At 29.2% G+C, this 20,680-nt stretch overlaps 2 protein-coding genes across 9 annotated transcripts; one reads left to right on the top strand and one right to left on the bottom strand.

Annotated features, from left to right (window-relative positions):
- Positions 1-387: 387 nt before the first annotated feature.
- Positions 388-13,164, bottom strand: LOC139775951 (uncharacterized). Of its 4 annotated transcripts, none has more exons than XM_071712336.1 (14): positions 13,102-13,164; positions 11,811-12,100; positions 8,942-9,200; positions 8,782-8,844; positions 8,104-8,307; positions 7,349-7,670; positions 7,141-7,285; positions 6,210-6,289; positions 5,466-5,618; positions 4,679-4,831; positions 4,059-4,202; positions 3,089-3,241; positions 2,112-2,252; positions 388-1,973 (listed from the first exon to the last, which is right to left on the bottom strand). In XM_071712336.1, the coding sequence occupies exons 2-13, from the start codon at positions 12,098-12,100 to the stop codon at positions 2,122-2,124; spliced, it is 2,097 nt and encodes a 698-aa protein (XP_071568437.1). In that variant the 5' UTR covers positions 13,102-13,164; the 3' UTR covers positions 388-1,973; positions 2,112-2,121. The 4 variants fall into 4 exon arrangements, with proteins under 4 accessions (XP_071568437.1, XP_071568436.1, XP_071568435.1 ...); XM_071712335.1 differs by having other exon boundaries at positions 12,883-13,149; XM_071712334.1 differs by lacking the exon at positions 13,102-13,164 and adding an exon at positions 12,374-12,599.
- Positions 13,165-14,102: 938 nt separating this feature from the next.
- On the top strand, positions 14,103-20,294 carry LOC139775950 (uncharacterized). 5 transcript variants are annotated; one of them, XM_071712330.1, is made up of 12 exons: positions 14,142-14,374; positions 14,771-14,900; positions 14,985-15,243; positions 15,327-15,419; positions 16,253-16,574; positions 16,696-16,840; positions 16,953-17,032; positions 17,192-17,269; positions 17,471-17,572; positions 17,830-17,904; positions 18,119-18,520; positions 18,709-20,294. In XM_071712330.1, the coding sequence occupies exons 4-12, from the start codon at positions 15,378-15,380 to the stop codon at positions 19,011-19,013; spliced, it is 1,551 nt and encodes a 516-aa protein (XP_071568431.1). In that variant the 5' UTR covers positions 14,142-14,374; positions 14,771-14,900; positions 14,985-15,243; positions 15,327-15,377; the 3' UTR covers positions 19,014-20,294. The 5 variants fall into 5 exon arrangements, with proteins under 5 accessions (XP_071568433.1, XP_071568431.1, XP_071568434.1 ...); XM_071712333.1 differs by lacking the exon at positions 15,327-15,419 and having other exon boundaries at positions 14,145-14,374; XM_071712329.1 differs by having other exon boundaries at positions 14,148-14,374; positions 14,985-15,419.
- The last annotated feature ends 386 nt before the right edge of the window (positions 20,295-20,680 follow it).

The following is a 20,680-nucleotide window of genomic DNA, read 5'->3' on the forward strand; positions in this document are numbered from 1 at the left end:
CTTGGACACGAGAATGCGCGACCTGTTCACTTGCACACGAAAATGCGCGACCTGTTCACTTGCACACGAAAATGCGCGGCCTGTTCACTTGCACACGAGAATGCGCGACCTGTTCACTTGCACACGAAAATGCGCGATCTGTTCACTTGGACACGAAAATGCGCGGCCTGTGCAGTTGGACACGAGAATACGCGACCTGTGCATTTGGACACGAAAATGCGCGACCTGTGCATTTGGACACGAAAATGCGCGACATATCGTTGTGATTGAGAATACTCGGGTTAAAAATTGCAAGTTTTCACTATTTTTACATGTTGGCAATGTTCTTTGGGATCAGAAGTGATTCATAGTATATGGGTAAGGATAAGAATAGAAAAGGATAAAAAATTACATAACACACATTAAGATTTATGTACGGAAATAAAAGTTACAAACTCTATTTATGTTTAATAAAACGTATGTATATTTGTGACAATTTCCGCAATTTTTTATTTTATACCTGCCTCCTGCGCAATAGCGGTATAACAATACTTGTACTTATATATTTTAAATCAAATACGAAGAATTATAATATATAGTGTTGTCTCCGATAAAACGTTACAAAAGAAAATCGCATATAATCACAGCGCTTTGTACTATACGTAACAATATTAAAAGAAATAGTTATCACAATATCTTGTGTATCATAAATCCGCAATTTGCCCAATTTTTATTTTATATCTGCCTTCTGCGCAATATAGCAGTATAATAATACTTATACTAAACATTTGTAATGAAATACGAAGAATTGTAATACACAGTGTTATCTTTCCGATAAAACGTTACTAAAGAAAATCGCATATAATATCTTTGGTATCATAAATTCGCAATTTTTATTTTATACCTGCCTTCAGCGCAATATAGCGGTATAACAATACTTATACTAAACATTTTAAATCAAATACAAAGTATTATAATATGCAGTGTTATCTTTCCGATAAAACGTTATAAAAGAAAATCGCATGTAATCACAGCGTATGTGTAACAATATTAAAAGAAATAGTTATCAAAATATCTTTCTTATCATAAATCTTTGGTATATAAAATAAAATGCCCATGTTTGGTAACAGAGAACTTACGTATACTAATTATGATTAAGTTTAATTAGGAACTATAGTTTCTATAATCAGGCATGTTAAAAGATATTAATTATTACAACAAATCATAAAAAATGCAAAATGTCTTGTTATAATTGATTTATAGCTAAATTTAGAAAACAATTAATTTCAACGAAAACCATGCATGACTATAGCAATAAGTTACATATAACATTAACATTTGGCTTTGGTATCTTTATCTGTTTCCATTTTTTTGTTTAGGATAAAAAATATCTGTATGCATTACACAATTTGTAGACTTATTATATATCGGCACTTCATAGTGCATAACTTTGCCTGTAAAATTCGAATTATAAGTAGATATTTCAGATGCAATCAAAGTAATATTGCACATACAGATATTTAAGATACATTCTAAATAATGTAAGAAATATGAGTCAATTTGTTTTTAAAACAGAGTAAATAAAAATAATAAAGCGTTTTCTGTTCTATTCTAAAATTCTACTGTTCTAAAATTAGTAGACAGCAGTGTTTGTAAACAAAAAAATATTGCTTGACTCAAAGACAATTTTTATGGTCTTCTAACTCGAAAACAGTTTTCATAAGTAGTATTGCAAATCGGACATCGATTTCTTTCTAATTTTTCAATGCATTCAATGCAACAAGCAAGATGACCACATGGTATGAAAACATGTGTTCGTTCATTAGTAAGACACACCGTGCAGGTTTCTTCGGAAGGTTTTGCTCCTGACACGTTAGAATTCTGGTAATCTCTGTTAATAGCATGGAATGGAAGGTCTTCTCTATGAGTATTGTTGTTATCCTCATACCAATATCCATAATCATCTTCTGGCACCTCATATATGGATGAATCATCTGTAAGAAAAAGAGGAAAGAACGTTAAGGATATTGTCCATAAACATGTATGAAAACTTGCTGTAATATACTTATTACTTGTTAACTGTTATGTCTGAGTATAAAGTATTACGAAGTGCTAAGCAACAATAGCATTACCTGATGGAATTTAAATTCTGTTACTTCTGTAACGTTTTTTTAATGGTTCATCTATCTTGTGTAAAACCACATGTAATTCTCGCAATTTCATTGAAGTAGTATGTTGTTTCTGCGCATTTTTGTTCTCTTCATAGCAATTCTCTGTAAAAAAATATAATACGATTAATAAGAAAATGTTAATTAGAAAACAGAATATTATATGTCATAAAATTTTTTGTTTATTTCTATATATATATATATATATATATACACACAAATATATATTATATATATAATATAATATAATATTCCAGAAAATAGAATCAGCAAAAAGAAAAAGGGTTATTGGAAAGTAACGAATTTATATATTTCATTTACACAAGTAATACCTATATTATTACATGTAATTAAGTACAGATAATTTAAATTGCCCTAATTTAATAGGGCACATAGGGCATATAGTTAACTTCATGATCCACCTTGACAAAATATATATGAAAAAATTAATTTTATGTAATAACTAGACATTTTAAACGCGCGCTGCTTATTTATTTAAGCTATTTTTATATTATAAACACTATTACACTATTAACCCTTAGATACACACAACTTTATCAACTGGTAAAATATGCAATGATAGCCGCTCACGAAGTAAGCGCAACGAGAGAATCAATTGGCATTGCGGAAAGGCGCCAACAATATACTTTGATAGATTTGATTATCGACTTTACATGCCTTTTTTAGAAATAAAAAACGTCAATAATATTTTAATATATGCGACTAATTGTCTTTGCACGCCTTCTTTACAAGTGGATGGATTAGCAACTGAGTAATAAATATAGACAAGAAACAACGACATAGTATCATTTCATAGGACGTCTAATATTAATAATTGAGAAAGAAAGAAAGAAATAATAAAAATAGTTATTTTAACTAATTTGATTAAATTTAAAAAAATATAAAACTTGTAAATATAACATTAAAATTTGCACTCTTACCTTTATTAGCGTTTAACCATTTTTTTGTCCTTTTCTGGAATGGAGCGTTTACTTTAATATCACTTTTGACATTATTGTACAATGTCCTAGATCTTGTTCTATAAGGCATATCTTTTTTATTAGATGTTGAGTTATGTACATCACTGTGACCTTCTGTAAAAAAGTAAAATTAATATTAATATTTTAATAATAAGCAGAAGAAAATTGCAAGAATTAAAAAAAGGAAAAATGTTTATGTGATAAATATTATTTTCAAAAATTATATTTTATGGCATATTCAATATTTTAATTATGTAGTACTGCAAGAGATAAATCATCGTAAAAGTTGAATTTAAATGTTTATTGTAGACGTTTACAACTCTTAAAAGTTAAAAATATACTTAATTTATTTATTCTTTTTAATTATAGTTAGAGGCCTACTAATTTATCTGTCTATATTTTTCAAGTGTAAATTTTAATAAACAATTCTAATAAAATTAGACTTAAAAAATATAGAAAGATAATTAGTTGGCCTCTAACTATAGCCCAACTATAGCCTATGGCCCATAGGTTTATCAAACTGATGAGGTTAGTAAATAGATATATTTTTAAACCCTACAACTTTTATCTCAAAGTTATCTATAAAACTTATATTTTCTGAGTTATTCAGGGAGACCGACTTTCTTTCCCTACCTTGTATATATAAATATACATATGAAATTATTATTACTTTTATTACTCAGAAACCTGATATTCCTAGATGTTACATTTTCAACACAACGCGTATGTCTGAAAGAAATGTTAAAGACGCCCAAAAAGATGTCAAATTTTTATTAGATAAGTCTAATAAGACATATCTAATAGAGTTTAGACATCTCTTTAAACATCTTTAATATTTCTTGATGCGTGTTGGTTGAAGACTTAGTCTAATTTCACTAGTTTTGAAAAATATGAAACTATTAGTAAATGTTATTGAAATTTGCATTCTTACCTTTATTAGCACTTAACAGTTTGTTTGTATTTTTCTGGATTGGAGCGTTAACTTGAATATCACTTTTGGCATTATCGTACAATATCTTTGAGTCAGGCGTACCTTCTTCAGCAGATGTTAAATTTTGGTCTTGATTGTTACCTTCTGCAAAAAAGTAATATTAATATTTTAATATAACAATATAATACCATTTAGACGATAGTAAGGTTTAAAGTTCAAAGTGGATAAAAATTCTTTTTTTTTCATATTATAACAAAATTATGAGCTTTATTGGATGTTTTTTTTTTATTTTTTCCATAAATTATTAAATTAACTGTAAAAATAACTTTAATTCTAGTCAATAAATATTATTAGTTACTCATTGAAGGCCATAAAAATATATTTTTTGTCAAAAAATTGGTTTTAATGAGCTAATATTCGTTATAATAGTTGCACAAGTGATCGACAAAATTCTGACGAATAAAATACCACTTTTTTTAGACCAAATATCAATGATAAAAATATTTCAAAATAGTTTTTCCAATAAATTTATTGATTGACAATTATAAATGTTTAATTATATATTACTGTATACTTTACTATGTAAAACTAGTAAATGTCATTGAAGTTTGCATTATTACCTTTATTAGCACTTAACAGTTCGTTTGTATTTTTGTGGAATGGAGCATCAACTTGAATATCACTTTCGGCATTATCGTACAATGTCTCTGATCTTGTTTTTTCAGGCGTATCTTCTTCATCAGATATTGAATTTGATTCGTGATTGATACCTTCTGTAAAAAAGTGAAATTAATATTAATATTTTAATAACAATAAGCTGAAGACTACTGTAAGAATTAAAGAAAGCAAAAAATTGTTTATCTGATAAATGTTACTTTCAAAAATTGTATTTTATAGCATATTTTATTTATGTAGTACTGCAAGAGATAAATCAAATTTATGTAAAAGTTAAATTTAGATGTTTATTGTAAAAGTTTACAACTTAAAAGTGAAATGTATACTTAATTCATTTTAAACCTAATTTGGAAATTTAAAACGTTAAGCATGCATATTGGAAAAATATACAATTAAAAATATATTATTTACATTGTTCAGATTATGAATTTAATTTTCAGCAATACATAATAACCACTTAATATAAAAATATAAATTTCAGTATTATTACTTAAAATGACAGTGTTTTATTTCGATACGATTCATTTCGACACTATACTGTTCAATCATATTAAACTCATAAGAGAAAAGCTAATCAAATCCAATCTAAGCAATTGTATTTATATCTAAATCTTATGGTTTCCAACTGCATACCATTTGCACTCCTCTTTTTCAAATATTTATCATTGTTAATAGAGAACATATATATATGTATGTAAAACTAGTAAATGTCATTGAAATTTGCATTATTACCTTTATTAGCACTTAACAGTTTGTTTGTATTTTTGTGGAATGGAGCATCAACTTGAATATCACTTTCGGCATTATCGTACAATGTCTCTGATCTTGTTTTTTCAGGCGTATCTTCTTCATCAGATATTGAATTTGATTCGTGATTGATACCTTCTGTAAAAAAGTGAAATTAATATTAATATTTTAATAACAATAAGCTGAAGACTACTGTAAGAATTAAAGAAAGCAAAAAATTGTTTATCTAATAAATGTTACGTTCAAAAATTGTATTTTATAGCATATTTTATTTATGTAGTACTGCAAGAGATAAATCAAATTTATGTAAAAGTTAAATTTAGATGTTTATTGTAGAAGTTTACAACTTAATAGTGAAATGTATACTTAATTCATTTTAAACCTAATTTGGAAATTTAAAACGTTAAGCATGCATATTGGAAAAATATACAATTAAAAATATATTATTTACATTGTTCAGATTATAAACTTAATTTCTAGCAATACATAATAAGCACTTAATATAAAAATATATACTTTAGTATTATTACTTAAAATAACAGGGTTTCATTTGGACACGATTTATTTCGACACTACAGTTTAGTCCAATTGAACTTATAAGAGAAAAACTAATGAAATATAATCTGAGCAATTGTATGATATCCAATTAAACCGCTTGTACTTATTTTTTTAAATATCATTTATCATTGTTAATAGAAAAAATATATGTGTGTGTATATGTGTATTTACCTTTAGGAACTACTGTATCTGTCAGAATAAAATTTTCGCAGCTGTCAGTAAACATACGTAAGAAATATTCAAGATCTAGCCTGCAATAAATAAGAAATACAGTTTGTTATACCACATACATAATATTAAAACTACTATACATAAATATTAAAAAGTATGGAAAAATATGAAATAAAAATACAGTGTTTCAAATAAGAAAATAAATCCAAATACTTGGTATTAAAACCGTTTAATTAAAATAGTTTTAGATAAAGTTGTTGAGTTTGAATTGGGAAATGGAACATTAATATTAATTTGAGTTTAATTTTACTACCAATTACGTAAAGTACGATTTTTTAATTGAATTACGTACTTTTTTATACAGACCTATTTGTATTGTAGTGACATATCTGTAGTCTGTACCTCAGAGGTAAAGGATCATATGTCCACTTTTTATCAAAATTGAGTTAGTACTATTTTCAATATACCAGGAGCTTAAATTTTAATATAGTAAAAGGTTTTATGTCTATTACAACTATATTATCTAAAATAGTGTCTAAAATTTATGTTTCTTTAACCTGATTTTACATTTAGCGGTAAACAAGTTGTTTAGTTCTTGCAAGTTCTTTAGTTTTGGTTAGGTACAATGTATTGACAATTATACTACAAAACATATCAGTTTCATTGCTGTAATAAATATTTAACAAATGACATTGCTACTTTTATTTTACATTTAATAAAAATACACTTTCCTTATTTAAAACTTTGAACGCCGTTTTCTCGAAATGTATAAAACTATAGACATATGGTCCTTTACCTCTGAGGTATATATATATATATATATATACATACATCCTACATCTTTATACAAGTAAAATATTAAAAATAAGAAAACATTGTAACTATTGTTTGCCATAGTTCAGTAAATTAATATAATTTATTGTTATCTAACCTGCCAGCTGCAAAAGCTCTTTGAGCTTCCAGTATTTTAGAATCCCGTTTTTTGTTTTTAAGGCTTGTACGATATCCACTTATTTCACCAGTCTGTAGACGTTTTAATTTTAGTTCTTCATCAACAATCAATTTTCGTAAGTTATCTGCAAATGGAATGTTATATCAAATTTGTTCATTTCTTCATAAAATGGAAATGAATTACCTACCTAAGAAGTCCCACACGTTTCCATGAGATTTGCCAAATTTTTTTCCTGCTATATTATGGAAACTTTCTGTTATGTTATTTGTCCTCACAGGACAATTATGAACACTGACTTTTGATGCTAACGGTAACCAAGTATTCCGTACATAAGCCAGAAAATTATTAACAGCAGGATATTTTCCCAAAATTTGACAAGCTTCAAGCTGTATAAGAAAGAATGCTTTCTCAAAGCAATCAGAAGGAATCAACGCCATAGTCATAGTCATAGATAAAACGTTTCTTGGTGCATCCATTAAACCTAATCGCCGCCAATGACGCAATAATGCCTATAAATATATTTTTATTCATTATAATCAGTCAATTCCGATAATTATAGAGACAACTATTGCAAGTATAAGTTTATGTTATACATAAGGATTTTTGTATTTATTAAGATCAAGAGACACAGTAGTGTTTTGCGCCAAGTGTACGTACTCCGTACAAAATAAAAAATGATATCAGGAAATTTGCGCCAAGTAAATATGAAAAATTAGTAACATTTTATTATCATAATCATGTTTCTTTATTATGTATTGATAAAAGTAACTCGTTACCAATATTATTTTCATTTTATAACAATGTTACAAGTAACGCGTTACTTTTATCAATAGATAATAAAGAAACATAATTATCAATCAGATATTACTCTTCACATTGATTTTTGTTGTACAAAATCTTATTCCAACAGTTATCAATATTTCTTCTAATAAATTATTATACCTGATTAAAGTGAAACCAGCAACCATGCGCCTCTGCTGTTGGAAATTGTTTATTTATCGCTTTCATGGCAGCTGCCTCATAGTCGCTCATTATAAACTTTAAATTTTGTTGAAGCGTTGGCACTAATTCAATAATTTTCTCCCAAATAGCTGTATACAAATTACTTGAACGACTTTCACACAGGACAAAGATCATACCAATACCCTACAAAATATAACAGATTTGTTATTAAAATCAAGTAATATATACATATTTAGATATTTCACAAGAGAATCATATAGGAAGTAAGATACGAACTGAATTGTTAATATAAATATTGTTTAAATCTCACTATTTTATTACTATTAAGAAAGTAATCAGACATTTATTCAAAACACGTATAAATTTATAAAAAATAATGATGTATTCGTTCTTTTAAATTCCTACTGTCGATATCCATATAAAATAGAATATTATTTTCCTATTGTTCTTACTTTTCCTATATTTATTCTTTAAAAGAATATAAGCCAATCTGTATGAAAAGAATATTATTGTACAAAGAACTTAATGTAAAATATTGATACAAGCTCCTCTATTCTTTTTCTATATTTCTACTGTTACTCAACATTTATATGCTACATTAACAAGCTACAATTCATAATAATAAAAGCTATGTTAGAGCGTACTTTTGGTACTTACCACGTTTACGAATCGAGTATGAATAGTATACAGTTGGCTCATTAATGGTACACGTGGAACAATCTAAAAATAGTTTATATTATTAATATTATTTGTATTATTTATTAAAACATAGAAACATATATAGTAATATAATGTTTTGCAAATGAGCTAGGCTTACATTAAATGTGCCATCTACATAAAGTTCTGTTGATTTTTGTAATTCTTGCAACAGCTCATTACTTGTAAATATTAATGCTGTTTTTCCATTGCTACAGGTTACGCTTCCTTTGTAAAATCCTTCAAGAGGTGCGTATGCTGATAAACTCATAGCAAGAACGTTCATGTCTTTTGTTACATTAGGACGCAGTTTCCTTCTTTCACGATACAATGTAGATTTTAATGAGGCATATGACAAATTTATGGCTGCATCAGGATATCTATATAAACAAGCAACAATTACAATCAATTATAAGACAAATGCTAATTTTCACCGAAACAAGTTGATCTAAATTATAATGTTGAGACATCAGTTACAGAGACACCAGACCTTCTACTCTTCTACAAAATGCCCATAGACTTTTATCTTAAACTTGTTATTACATGAATGAAACATCTTAAAAATTTAAAAGGTTAAGCCAAAAATATGTAACCTCCAGAGGGTTAAAAGCAGGCCTCTAGTTTTCAAATCTATATTCAGAGTGTAATTTTATTTACTTGTTAGAAAGCAATAGGGAAATGTAAATCGAAATCGGTTAAACATTTTTAAATTTGAAAACTTTTTTTACGCAATCTTTTCATATTTTGCAACACTTCAAAAAAAATATAAATTACTTTTAAATATATCTGTTTACATAGTAATCTCTTTGTGTATAATTTGTAATGTAAACATTACAGAAACTATGAACAAAATTGTTGTTAATCTAATAAAATAAAAAAGAAATGTATTGAAAGAATATTTATATTTCCCTTGTGTAGCAAAATTGACAAAATAAAAGGTAAAATAAGAAAAAACTTCCGCCGATAAATAAAAATATAAAAAGATGGAAAATGTAAAAAAGAAAGTTTATTAAACAGACTAAAAAATACAAAGAGCAGTGACTGGTAAAAAGAAATTTTAAAATAAAAGAAGAAAAGAAAAAAAAGGAAGGAGAAACACTTAATAAAAGAGGCAAGTTGATTCTTATTAAAGAAGGAAAATTGAAAATAAAAAATTTTGGTTTAAGTAAAACTAATTGTAAGACATATTATTACTTTATCTGGTTTCTTTCATTTATATGAAATATATAATAAAAAACCTTTATCACACAAAAGTTAAATAAAAAAAATTATATTTTTTAAAAGTTAATTTAATAAAAATGTTTGCCAAAGATTAGGGTTTAAAAACCCGATTACGGAAAAAGCACTCAATATATTGAAATGTGTAACTAAAAAGATCAATAACTAAAAAAATAAAAATAATTTTTCCGTTTAATTCACTACATACAGCAATGAATTATTCACTCTGTGTTTTAATTCTGCTTTAATTTTTACATTTATGAATTTATTATAATATGTATGTATTTCCAAAATGTAGCGCCGTGACTGTGCATTATCAAACGTCGGCTGCCAAGTGCAACAGCTACTCTAGAACGCACGACCACGGCACTGCATTTTGGAAATACATATACAGGGTGTCCCATTTTAACTTGGACAGCAAAATATCTCAAAAACTAAGCTCCACATACAAAAATATTTCAGACAAAAGTTGTATGGTTTCAAGGGGGACATAAGATGGTACCATTGGTTTGACCTTGGATGGTCGTTTAAAGCTCACGTAAACGACACCTTTAATTTCTTAAATGGAAACCCTTATTTTTCAATGCATATTCTTGTAGCTAATCTCGAGAGCTTTTCAAAACACTATAATAAAGTATTTTTTCATTAAGAACTTTTGGAATTATGAGGCTTGAAAGTTCTAGTATTTTGACATAAAATACAAAATATCTTGTAAAACATTAAGTTTTCGGTAATGTTACCTTAATACTTTTATGCACAGAATAATGAGACGAATCAATTGGTATGAAAAAATGCACAGTTCCTTTAAGAAAAAATATGTAATTTGCAACACGCATCTGCATACTTTTTCTTAAAAGCAACTATGTCTTTTTTTTATACCAATTGATTCGTCTCATTATTCTGTGCATAAAAGTATTAAGGTAACATTACCGAAAACTTAATGTTTTACAAGATATTTTGTAATTTATGTCAAAATACTAGAACTTTCAAGCCTCATAATTCCAAAAGTTCTTAACGAAAAAATACTTTATTATAGTGTTTTGAAAAGCTCTCGAGATTAGCTACAAGAATATGCATTGAAAAATAGGGGTTTCCATTTAAGAAATTAAAGGTGTCGTTTATGTGAGCTTTAAACGACCATCCAAGGTCAAACCAATGGTACCATCTTATGTCCCCCTTGAAACCATACAACTTTTGTCTGAAACATTTTTGTATGTGGAGCTTAGTTTTTGAGATATTTTGCTGTCCAAGTTAAAATGGGACACCCTGTATATTATAATAAATTCATAATTTTATAAATTCAATGCTGTTTGAAATAAAAAGTAAAATAAACAATGAAATGCAAATATCTAATTAGTTTATATTTCTTTTTTATGCAAACAAATTAAAAAGAGCAATAAAAAAGGTTATAATTTTCACTACATTTTAAGCTTCATGCTTATAAAAATATTTTAATTGTTTACAAAGGAAAGATTTGCATTTAAATTTTATTTTCATACTGTTATTCTATACACTATTTTAACCCGTAACTGTAACAGCAATTCTATAACGTTGAAAGAATATATAGGTTCCTGTGACTTTTCAATGTTTTTTATGTAGGTTTTATTTTGTAAATAATGTTTTGAAGTTTTATCTATGTATTCTCAATTTTAGTGAGAAGGTTCAGCCAAAATAGGAAAAACATACATATTTACAACATATGTCCCATTGCAGGGTCATCAGGATTCATACATTTAAGTAACGGAATAATCACGAAGAGTAATTTTACTTACTGTCTACAGACATTGTCAAATATATCTTTCAAAGACAAAGACGTTTCTCGACACAGCTTCAACATTTCTTGTTTCATGGTAGATTGCACTATCTTCCATTGTGTCTTTGTATGATTATGATCATGGACTAAACGTATTTGATCATTCTCAAGATTTATAGCGCCAGGACACTTTGAAGACCGGCGAGTACTGCATCTTAGAATATTCTGATTGCGAGAATCTTTATTATAACTGTAATCATCGTAAACATAAAGTGTTGTACCAGGTTGCTTGCCACATATTTCCTCCATCTGAAAAAAATATTAAATTAAAAGACAATAGTCAATACTTGTAATAAAAATTGAAAGAAACAAAATGTTCCTGTTAAAATCATGGATAATATTGTAATTATTTAAGCATATGTCTTTGAAAGTATTATTTTCATGAAATTCTCGAGCAACACTAATCTTCCAATATTATAGCTATTAATAAAGCATAATTAATAAATTTTTTGTATTACATATGCAAAATAATTTCTAAGATTATTTATGTATGTAGTATACAAACTATGAAAAATGCCGCACATGCATTATTTTTTTCACACCAGAATTTAGGCCCAGCAAAGTTTATTCAAATTCTACGGCGAATTAAATTAATTAATAACTTATTGCTCTGAAATTGCTGGCGATTTATTCTGTTTGCAGAAGCGTTAGACCACGTACGGATAAAATATTCCATACAATAATTTAAAGGCTGATGATCTACAATGTGCTCTTTGTGCTTTCTGTTTTCTGCTCTTAACCTCTTTGCGACTATCTCGTATTTCGCAATTCCGTCGCGTAACGTGATGTTTCTTGTCTCTATTAAAGTTCGTCAATTTTTATCTTGGGCGACAGAGAACAAGAAACATCGCGTTACGCGACGGAATTGCGAAATACGAGATAGTCGTAAAGAGGTTAAGAGCAGAAAACAGAAAGCAAAGAACACATTGTACATCAGGCTTAAACTGATCAAATTCTTATAATAAAATATTTAATTTGTAGAAAAGTAATACGTAGCAGATATTTTTTTCTTGCTGTTGTCGGTTACTTACATTGGTAAAGATACGATAAGCATCAGATGAAAGAAAGAAGCAGCGTTAAAAAATGATCACTTCTTAGAATTAAGAATGTATGAGCAACTGAGGTTACAATTACGACACGAGCACGATCAATACCACAAAAGCAATTATTACGACAAGGAACATCAAAAGCAGATTAACGACATGAGCGCACAATCGTTACAACAAATGCATAATTATTACGACAAGTACATCAGAAGCAGATTCAGCACGTGCATTGAGCGATTACAATGACGAGCGTTGCTAACTGCCGCGAAAAACGCGGGAAACATTGGGTGCATCCAGAAAGCACGACCGCTCACTGAGCCGCTAAGTAGCAATTGAATGTGATTGGTTCTTACCTTTGGATCCAACAATCACGCTCAATTGCTACTTAAGGTCTATGGATTAGTCTATTTCCTTATACACATGTATGTGGACCAATCAATTTCCTTCAGCTATATCCACACAAACTTGCATAAGCCCATAAACATAAGCATAAGAGAATTGATTGATCCATATGCATGTGCCATGCATAAGGAAATAGACCAATCCGTTTCTTTATGCATATGGTTATGCACCTATGCAAGTTTGTCTGGATAGACCTTTAAGCGGGGAGCACACACTTCTGCACAACGCATAATGCGTAAGCATAAGTTAATTGATTGGTCTATTTCCTTATGCACATGTGTATGGACCAATCAATTTTCTTATGCTTACGCATTATGCGTTGTGCAGAAGTGTGTGCTCCCCGCTTTATGCTTATGTTTATGCGCTATGCAAGTTTGTCTGTATTGACCTTTAAGGCGGGAAGCACACACTTCTGCATAACGCATAATGCGTAAGCATAAGAAAATTGATTGGTACATACAAATGTGCATAAGGAAATATACCAATCAATTTTCTTATGCTTACGCATTATGCGTTGTGCAGAAGTGTGTGCTCCCCGCTTTAAGGCCATCGCACACAAAATGCATAGCTTAGCACAAGCGTAGCATAAGACCGCTAAACCAATGAGCATCCAGCATAAAGCCGCCATATTAATTTACATAAGATGCTCATTGGTCCAGCGGTCTTATGCTATGCTTATGCAGCCTATGCAATTTTGTGTGCGATGGCCTTTAGACTGTCTTGAAGGCCTAGTTTACACCGATCTTTTGATACGCGTATCAAATAGTATATTTGAACTGATCAGCCAATAATCAAACTAATTTACTAGTTATTTACTATTTAATACGTGTATTAAGTGATTTGTGTCGACTAGGCCTATGAATACCGGCCTATTGGGATATGCTCGTTCTCAACAGATATTCAGTACTGGCACTGAATATCGGAACGCAGCCTATTATGTTTTAAGTTTATGTCGGTATGACAGGTTTCATAACCTGAATTGTCGTCAACTTCAACGATTTAATATTTCGCTTCGCGGGGCAGAACTGATTATTTTATCGAATATCGGATTGACGTGTTTTTGACGCCGGACGTGGTGAGAATCTTCCATTAGGCTAATATTTCATATGTCGTATATGTCGATATATATAGTAGTCTCCGCACAAGATCGTCGGGGTTATTAACACGTTACGTTAGGTTATATAAGTTCCGACCATATACTTTGATGCGTACGTAACAATAAAAGCGTGTTACGTTTTACATCTTTCTTTGTGCGTTGACCGAAATCCAAATTTACGTACAAATGTAAGTATACGGTCAGAACTTATCGTAACGTATGCACCGTGTTACGGATGTTCCTATGTGGAGGCTCTGATTTGCTACGACAAAACGTCATAAGAATCTGTAAACATTACTGCTTTGAACATGTGTTATTCTTTATCTATTGCTGTTGTAGTTGCAATTCTCACTCTTGTATTATTTAATTTGCTAGTGTTTCAGAAAACTGCTGTTTCTGTCGTCCAGTTTGCTTCTGTCGTTTACTTTGCCTCTGTCGTTTACTTTGCCCCTGTCGTTTTTGCTATTGTTGTTTTGCCTACAAATATGTCGTGCTATAATTTCCGGTAAGATTTTTAAATATTTTACAGTTATGCGAGTTTAGTTATTTATTGTCACATCGCTCAACACTTCAATGCTTTTTGTTTCAGAAAATCTGTCATTGAAGATTGCGCTGCTTTTAAAAATAATTGTTGCTTTGATCCAAATTGCAATTTTCTTCACAAATATCAATACTGTTACAAATACCAGAATACTACATGCAGCGACACGAAATGTCCGTTCTTACATTGTACCAGCTTGGAACAGCTTCGTTACCGAGCAGCTGAAGAGGGAAGTTGGCCGAACGCTACAAAGCTCAAGCATATGTGGCAAATTTAAAAATGGTGATTGCACACTACCAAAATGCAGGTTACGACATGTTAAATATGATGTAGCACCTTTAGAGTGTATAATATGCACAGAAATAATAAATGTCGAATATTTGGGTGTAGGAGATTGTGGGCATATTTTTTGTGCCAATTGTGCAGTGCGCTGCTTAATAAATGACAGAGATGAAAACTTTGTCAAAACACAATGTCCAATATGTAAGAAAACAGTCCCGTATAAGAAATTATCATAATATTTGTACCTTTAATATTTCACTTTTGATTAATACTTCACTTTATTTCAAATAAAAATTGTTCATTTTTTATTCAACGTTGTAATGCATTCCTTCCTTTACTTTTTCTTCCTGTCATTATTGTCTTCTATTACTTTCAAAAAGTGTCATAGCAATTTCTCTAAACTGTATTGTTTTGTAATTTTCGAATATTTTATTCTCTTCAATACATTGTCTTTTTTTCACACTCTAATTTTATTTACAAAAATACATGTTTACTTATGTTAACAAAATAAACATTACATAAAAAAATATATTCGTATATCATAAAGTCTTGTATTTTTTAATAATTATTAAGTAACTGCAACTTTTCTTTCCTCTGTATCCTCTATTGCTTAATCTGCTTAATCTGCAAACAATATGTTTCATCCTCATTATAAATATATATTAATGAAATATGAATAATATATTTATTAATAAATTATATAATTTATTAATAGATAATACTTCTATCTTTTTTAAGTATATTGAAGATAAAATATAACATTTTAAATATATTGTGAAGATAAATCTACAATTTTGGAAGATTTAAATAAAACTTAGTCAATGCATAACGTAGTTATAGTATAAGTTCAAGTTAGAAATCTTTTTTCTACAATGTATTTACACATTACAACATTCTTCAAGCAGCATTGACCAAGTTTTTTTTCAATTTTCTCTCACTCGAGATACTACCGTATTTTTATTCATCATGATCATTACAAATGTGACTTCATTACATTACTTAATTTCAATTATATTTCTTTCATTTTCTTGCAGGCTGTCCTGCGTAAGTGGCGAAAACTACGCCTTTCAGAGGTTCCACGAACTATACTATCAATGACAATGGTATTGCCTTTATTGCCATCAAACATGTTTCAAGAAGCTTTACACATTATACAAGCTGAAGCTGACCTACTTTCTCGTGAATATCCGGATATTTTATGTTTCACGTCCTATCTGAGGCTTACTTGGTCAAATATGGCATCAAAAATTAGTACTTTTGATTGTCCAATACGCACTAATAACATAGTAGAAAGTTTTCATAATACTGCAGTGTACAAACTAGGCACAAGAAATATAAATGTTTGGACGTTTTTGGGTAATTTTATATCAAAATATACATACTTTTACAGAATAATTATTCTCTGTTCTAATGTTATATTCTTAAGAATTTATACATTAATGTTATGTGTTCTAATTATTCTACCTCTTCTCCTTAGAAAAATTAAAAAATTTAATACTCGATCAAGAACTAGATTTTCGTCGCTTGCAAATTGGTGTTCGAGCTCGACGAACCCGTACCCGGGCAAGTAGAGAACGTGATATCAAAATACATAATATGCAGGAAGATCTAGTTCATAACAGGTATTATTTTTAAATCTTCCTTGTAATTTTTTTTTTAATTTATATTAATACGAGTTGACTAATAGATAATTATTATAAGATTATAATAAAACTCATCTTTAATCTTTTTAAGATTGCCACTGAAACAATTTTTGCTGATGTTTACCACGGACAATAAAATCTTTGAAATGGAACGATTGACATCATTTGACGGTAAATTAACATATTTTTACTAGAAATTACAATAATGATTACATCCATTCATAGTTCCAGTTTTACTTTTTATTACATTCAATACAAATATAAATCTTGATAAATTAATATAATCAACTTACCCTAAACATATCTATAACTATGTTTCTTTTTTTCCAGAAGATGAATTGTCAAGTGATGTACAGATTGCAGACATAGAGTTCTTCTCGGATAATTTAAACGAAATATTTGAGACAGGTAAATAATGCTACTTTCTTTGAATGTAAAAATCTTAATAAATGTATTAAAGTCTGTAATTTTATTCAAAATTTTTTTTATACTTTACTCCACTAGCTTAATTAAAAACATTTTGTATAAAAAGCAAAATTTGCTACAAGTTTTTAATAATATGTTTCCAGCTCAAACTTGCCTTGAAATAATTTTATATTTTAATTTTAGACAGACAAACTGGACGCACAAATACTAGACATAGAAGATCTCGACGCATACGTGACATTCCATTATCTAGTGCAAGAGAGGAAGAAAATGAAGCAAATACAGGTAAGAAGAAGTACTTTGCCATTACTTTAATGTTTTATACGTTTTTGTACAAACAACTTTTTATGTTTTAAAAAATTTTATAGTTAATAATGCTTGCACATTTGTTGAGACTTATATAGCACGCAATAAATATTTACATAAAATTAAGGAATCTACAGCATTAGTCATTATTTTTAATTGGACAGTGAATTGATTAATACGCCAGATAATATTATTAGCAGCCTCTAACTATGCCTATAATTGTTTCTTCTTTTCAGAACATGAATTGTCAAGTGACACACAAACTGTACGTATGGAGTTCTTGGAGAATTTAAACGAAACGTTCGAGACAGGTAAATATTACTATTTTCATTATTTTCTTTGGATCCAAAAACTTAATAAGTATATTAAAGTCTATAATTTTATTCCAAATTCTTTTTCATACTTCACTTCACTAGGATAATTGAAAACATCTTGTATGAAAAGCAAATTTTGGTACAATTTTTATATAATATAATAATTTTACAGCTTAAACTTGCAAATAACTATTTTATATTTTAATTTTAGACCGACAAAGTGGATCTCAACGCGTATATGACATTCCATTATCTAGTCCAAGAGAGGAAGAAACTGGATCTCGACATGTACATGACATTTCATTATCTAGTCCAAAAGAGGAAGAGACTGGATCTCGACGCGTACATAACATTCCATTATCTAGTCCAAGAGAGGAAGAAACTGGATCTCGACGCGTACATGACATTCCATTATCTAGTCCAAGAGAGGAAGAGACTGGATCTCGACGCGTACATGACATTCCATTATTTAGTCCAAGAGAGGAAGAAACTGGATCTCGACACGTACATGACATTCCATTATCTAGTCCAAGAGAGGAAGAGACTGGATTTGAACGCGAATATGATATTCCATTATTTAGTCCAAGAGAAGAAGAAAATGAAGCAAATGCAGGTAACAAGAAGGAATTAAGGAATATATAATTAAGGAAACTACAGCATTAATAATTATTTCTAATTAGAAAATAAATTGATTGATACGTAAGCTAATGTTCTTATTAGCAGCTCATAGGTTCTTTAAAATAAGATTTTTTGCATAAAGATGGAACAGCAATACTTTCAACTTTCCTCTTTTTCTTACAGATGATTCATCCATATATGAGGTGCCAGAAGATGATTATGGATATTGGTATGAGGATAACAACAATACTCATAGAGAAGACCTTCCATTCCATGCTATTAACAGAGATTACCAGAATTCTAACGTGTCAGGAGCAAAACCTTCCGAAGAAACCTGCACGGTGTGTCTTACTAATGAACGAACACATGTTTTCATACTATGTGGTCATCTTGCTTGTTGCATTGAATGCATTGAAAAATTAGAAAGAAATCGATGTCCGATTTTCAATACCACTTATGAAAACTGTTTTCGAGTTAGAAGACCATAAAAATTGTCTTTGAGTCAAGCAATATTTTTTTGTTTACAAACACTGCTGTCTACTAATTTTAGAACAGTAGAATTTTAGAATAGAACAGAAAACGCTTTATTATTTTTATTTACTCTGTTTTAAAAACAAATTGACTCATATTTCTTACATTATTTAGAATGTATCTTAAATATCTGTATGTGCAATATTGCTTTGATTGCATCTGAAATATCTACTTATAATTCGAATTTTACAGGCAAAGTTATGCACTATGAAGTGCCGATATATAATAAGTCTACAAATTGTGTAATGCATACAGATATTTTTTATCCTAAACAAAAAAATGGAAACAGATAAAGATACCAAAGCCAAATGTTAATGTTATATGTAACTTATTGCTATAGTCATGCATGGTTTTCGTTGAAATTAATTGTTTTCTAAATTTAGCTATAAATCAATTATAACAAGACATTTTGCATTTTTTATGATTTGTTGTAATAATTAATATCTTTTAACATGCCTGATTATAGAAACTATAGTTCCTAATTAAACTTAATCATAATTAGTATACGTAAGTTCTCTGTTACCAAACATGGGCATTTTATTTTATATACCAAAGATTTATGATAAGAAAGATATTTTGATAACTATTTCTTTTAATATTGTTACACATACGCTGTGATTACATGCGATTTTCTTTTATAACATTTTATCGGAAAGATAACACTGCATATTATAATACTTTGTATTTGATTTAAAATGTTTAGTATAAGTATTGTTATACCGCTATATTGCGCTGAAGGCAGGTATAAAATAAAAATTGCGAATTTATGATACCAAAGATATTATATGCGATTTTCTTTAGTAACGTTTTATCGGAAAGATAACACTGTGTATTACAATTCTTCGTATTTCATTACAAATGTTTAGTATAAGTATTATTATACTGCTATATTGCGCAGAAGGCAGATATAAAATAAAAATTGGGCAAATTGCGGATTTATGATACACAAGATATTGTGATAACTATTTCTTTTAATATTGTTACATATAGTACAAAGCGCTGTGATTATATGCGATTTTCTTTTGTTACGTTTTATCGGAGACAACACTATATATTATAATTCTTCGTATTTGATTTAAAATATATAAGTACAAGTATTGTTATACCGCTATTGCGCAGGAGGCAGGTATAAAATAAAAAATTGCGGAAATTGTCACAAATATACATACGTTTTATTAAACATAAATAGAGTTTGTAACTTTTATTTCCGTACATAAATCTTAATGTGTGTTATGTAATTTTTTATCCTTTTCTATTCTTATCCTTACCCATATACTATGAATCACTTCTGATCCCAAAGAACATTGCCAACATGTAAAAATAGTGAAAACTTGCAATTTTTAACCCGAGTATTCTCAATCACAACGATATGTCGCGCATTTTCGTGTCCAAATGCACAGGTCGCGTATTCTCGTGTCCAACTGCACAGGCCGCGCATTTTCGTGTCCAAGTGAACAGATCGCGCATTTTCGTGTGCAAGTGAACAGGCCGCGCATTTTCGTGTGCAAGTGAACAGGTCGCGCATTCTCGTGTGCAAGTGAACAGGCCGCGCATTTTCGTGTGCAAGTGAACAGGTCGCGCATTTTCGTGTGCAAGTGAACAGGTCGCGCATTCTCGTGTCCAA

Source organism: Temnothorax nylanderi, unplaced genomic scaffold (assembly GCF_030848795.1).
Source record: "Temnothorax nylanderi isolate EJ_2023f unplaced genomic scaffold, tnyl_v1.0 TNYL_tig0109_pilon, whole genome shotgun sequence".
NCBI lineage: Eukaryota > Metazoa > Arthropoda > Insecta > Hymenoptera > Formicidae > Temnothorax > Temnothorax nylanderi.

Bases quoted from the DNA above. Each gene is read 5' to 3' on its own strand.
- LOC139775951 (XM_071712334.1), bottom strand. The intron at 6,290-7,140 runs GTTAGATAACAA...TATTTATTGCAG, and splicing joins AGAGCTTTTGCAGCTGGCAG to GCTAGATCTTGAATATTTCT. The intron at 3,242-4,058 runs GTAAGAATGCAA...ACTTTTTTACAG, and splicing joins ACTGTTAAGTGCTAATAAAG to AAGGTCACAGTGATGTACAT.
- LOC139775950 (XM_071712332.1), top strand. From the start codon at position 15,378: ATGACAGAGATGAAAACTTTGTCAAAACACAATGTCCAATAT. The intron at 15,420-16,252 runs GTAAGAAAACAG...ATTTTCTTGCAG, and splicing joins CAAAACACAATGTCCAATAT to GCTGTCCTGCGTAAGTGGCG. The intron at 17,270-17,470 runs GTAAATAATGCT...TTTTAATTTTAG, and splicing joins AAACGAAATATTTGAGACAG to ACAGACAAACTGGACGCACA.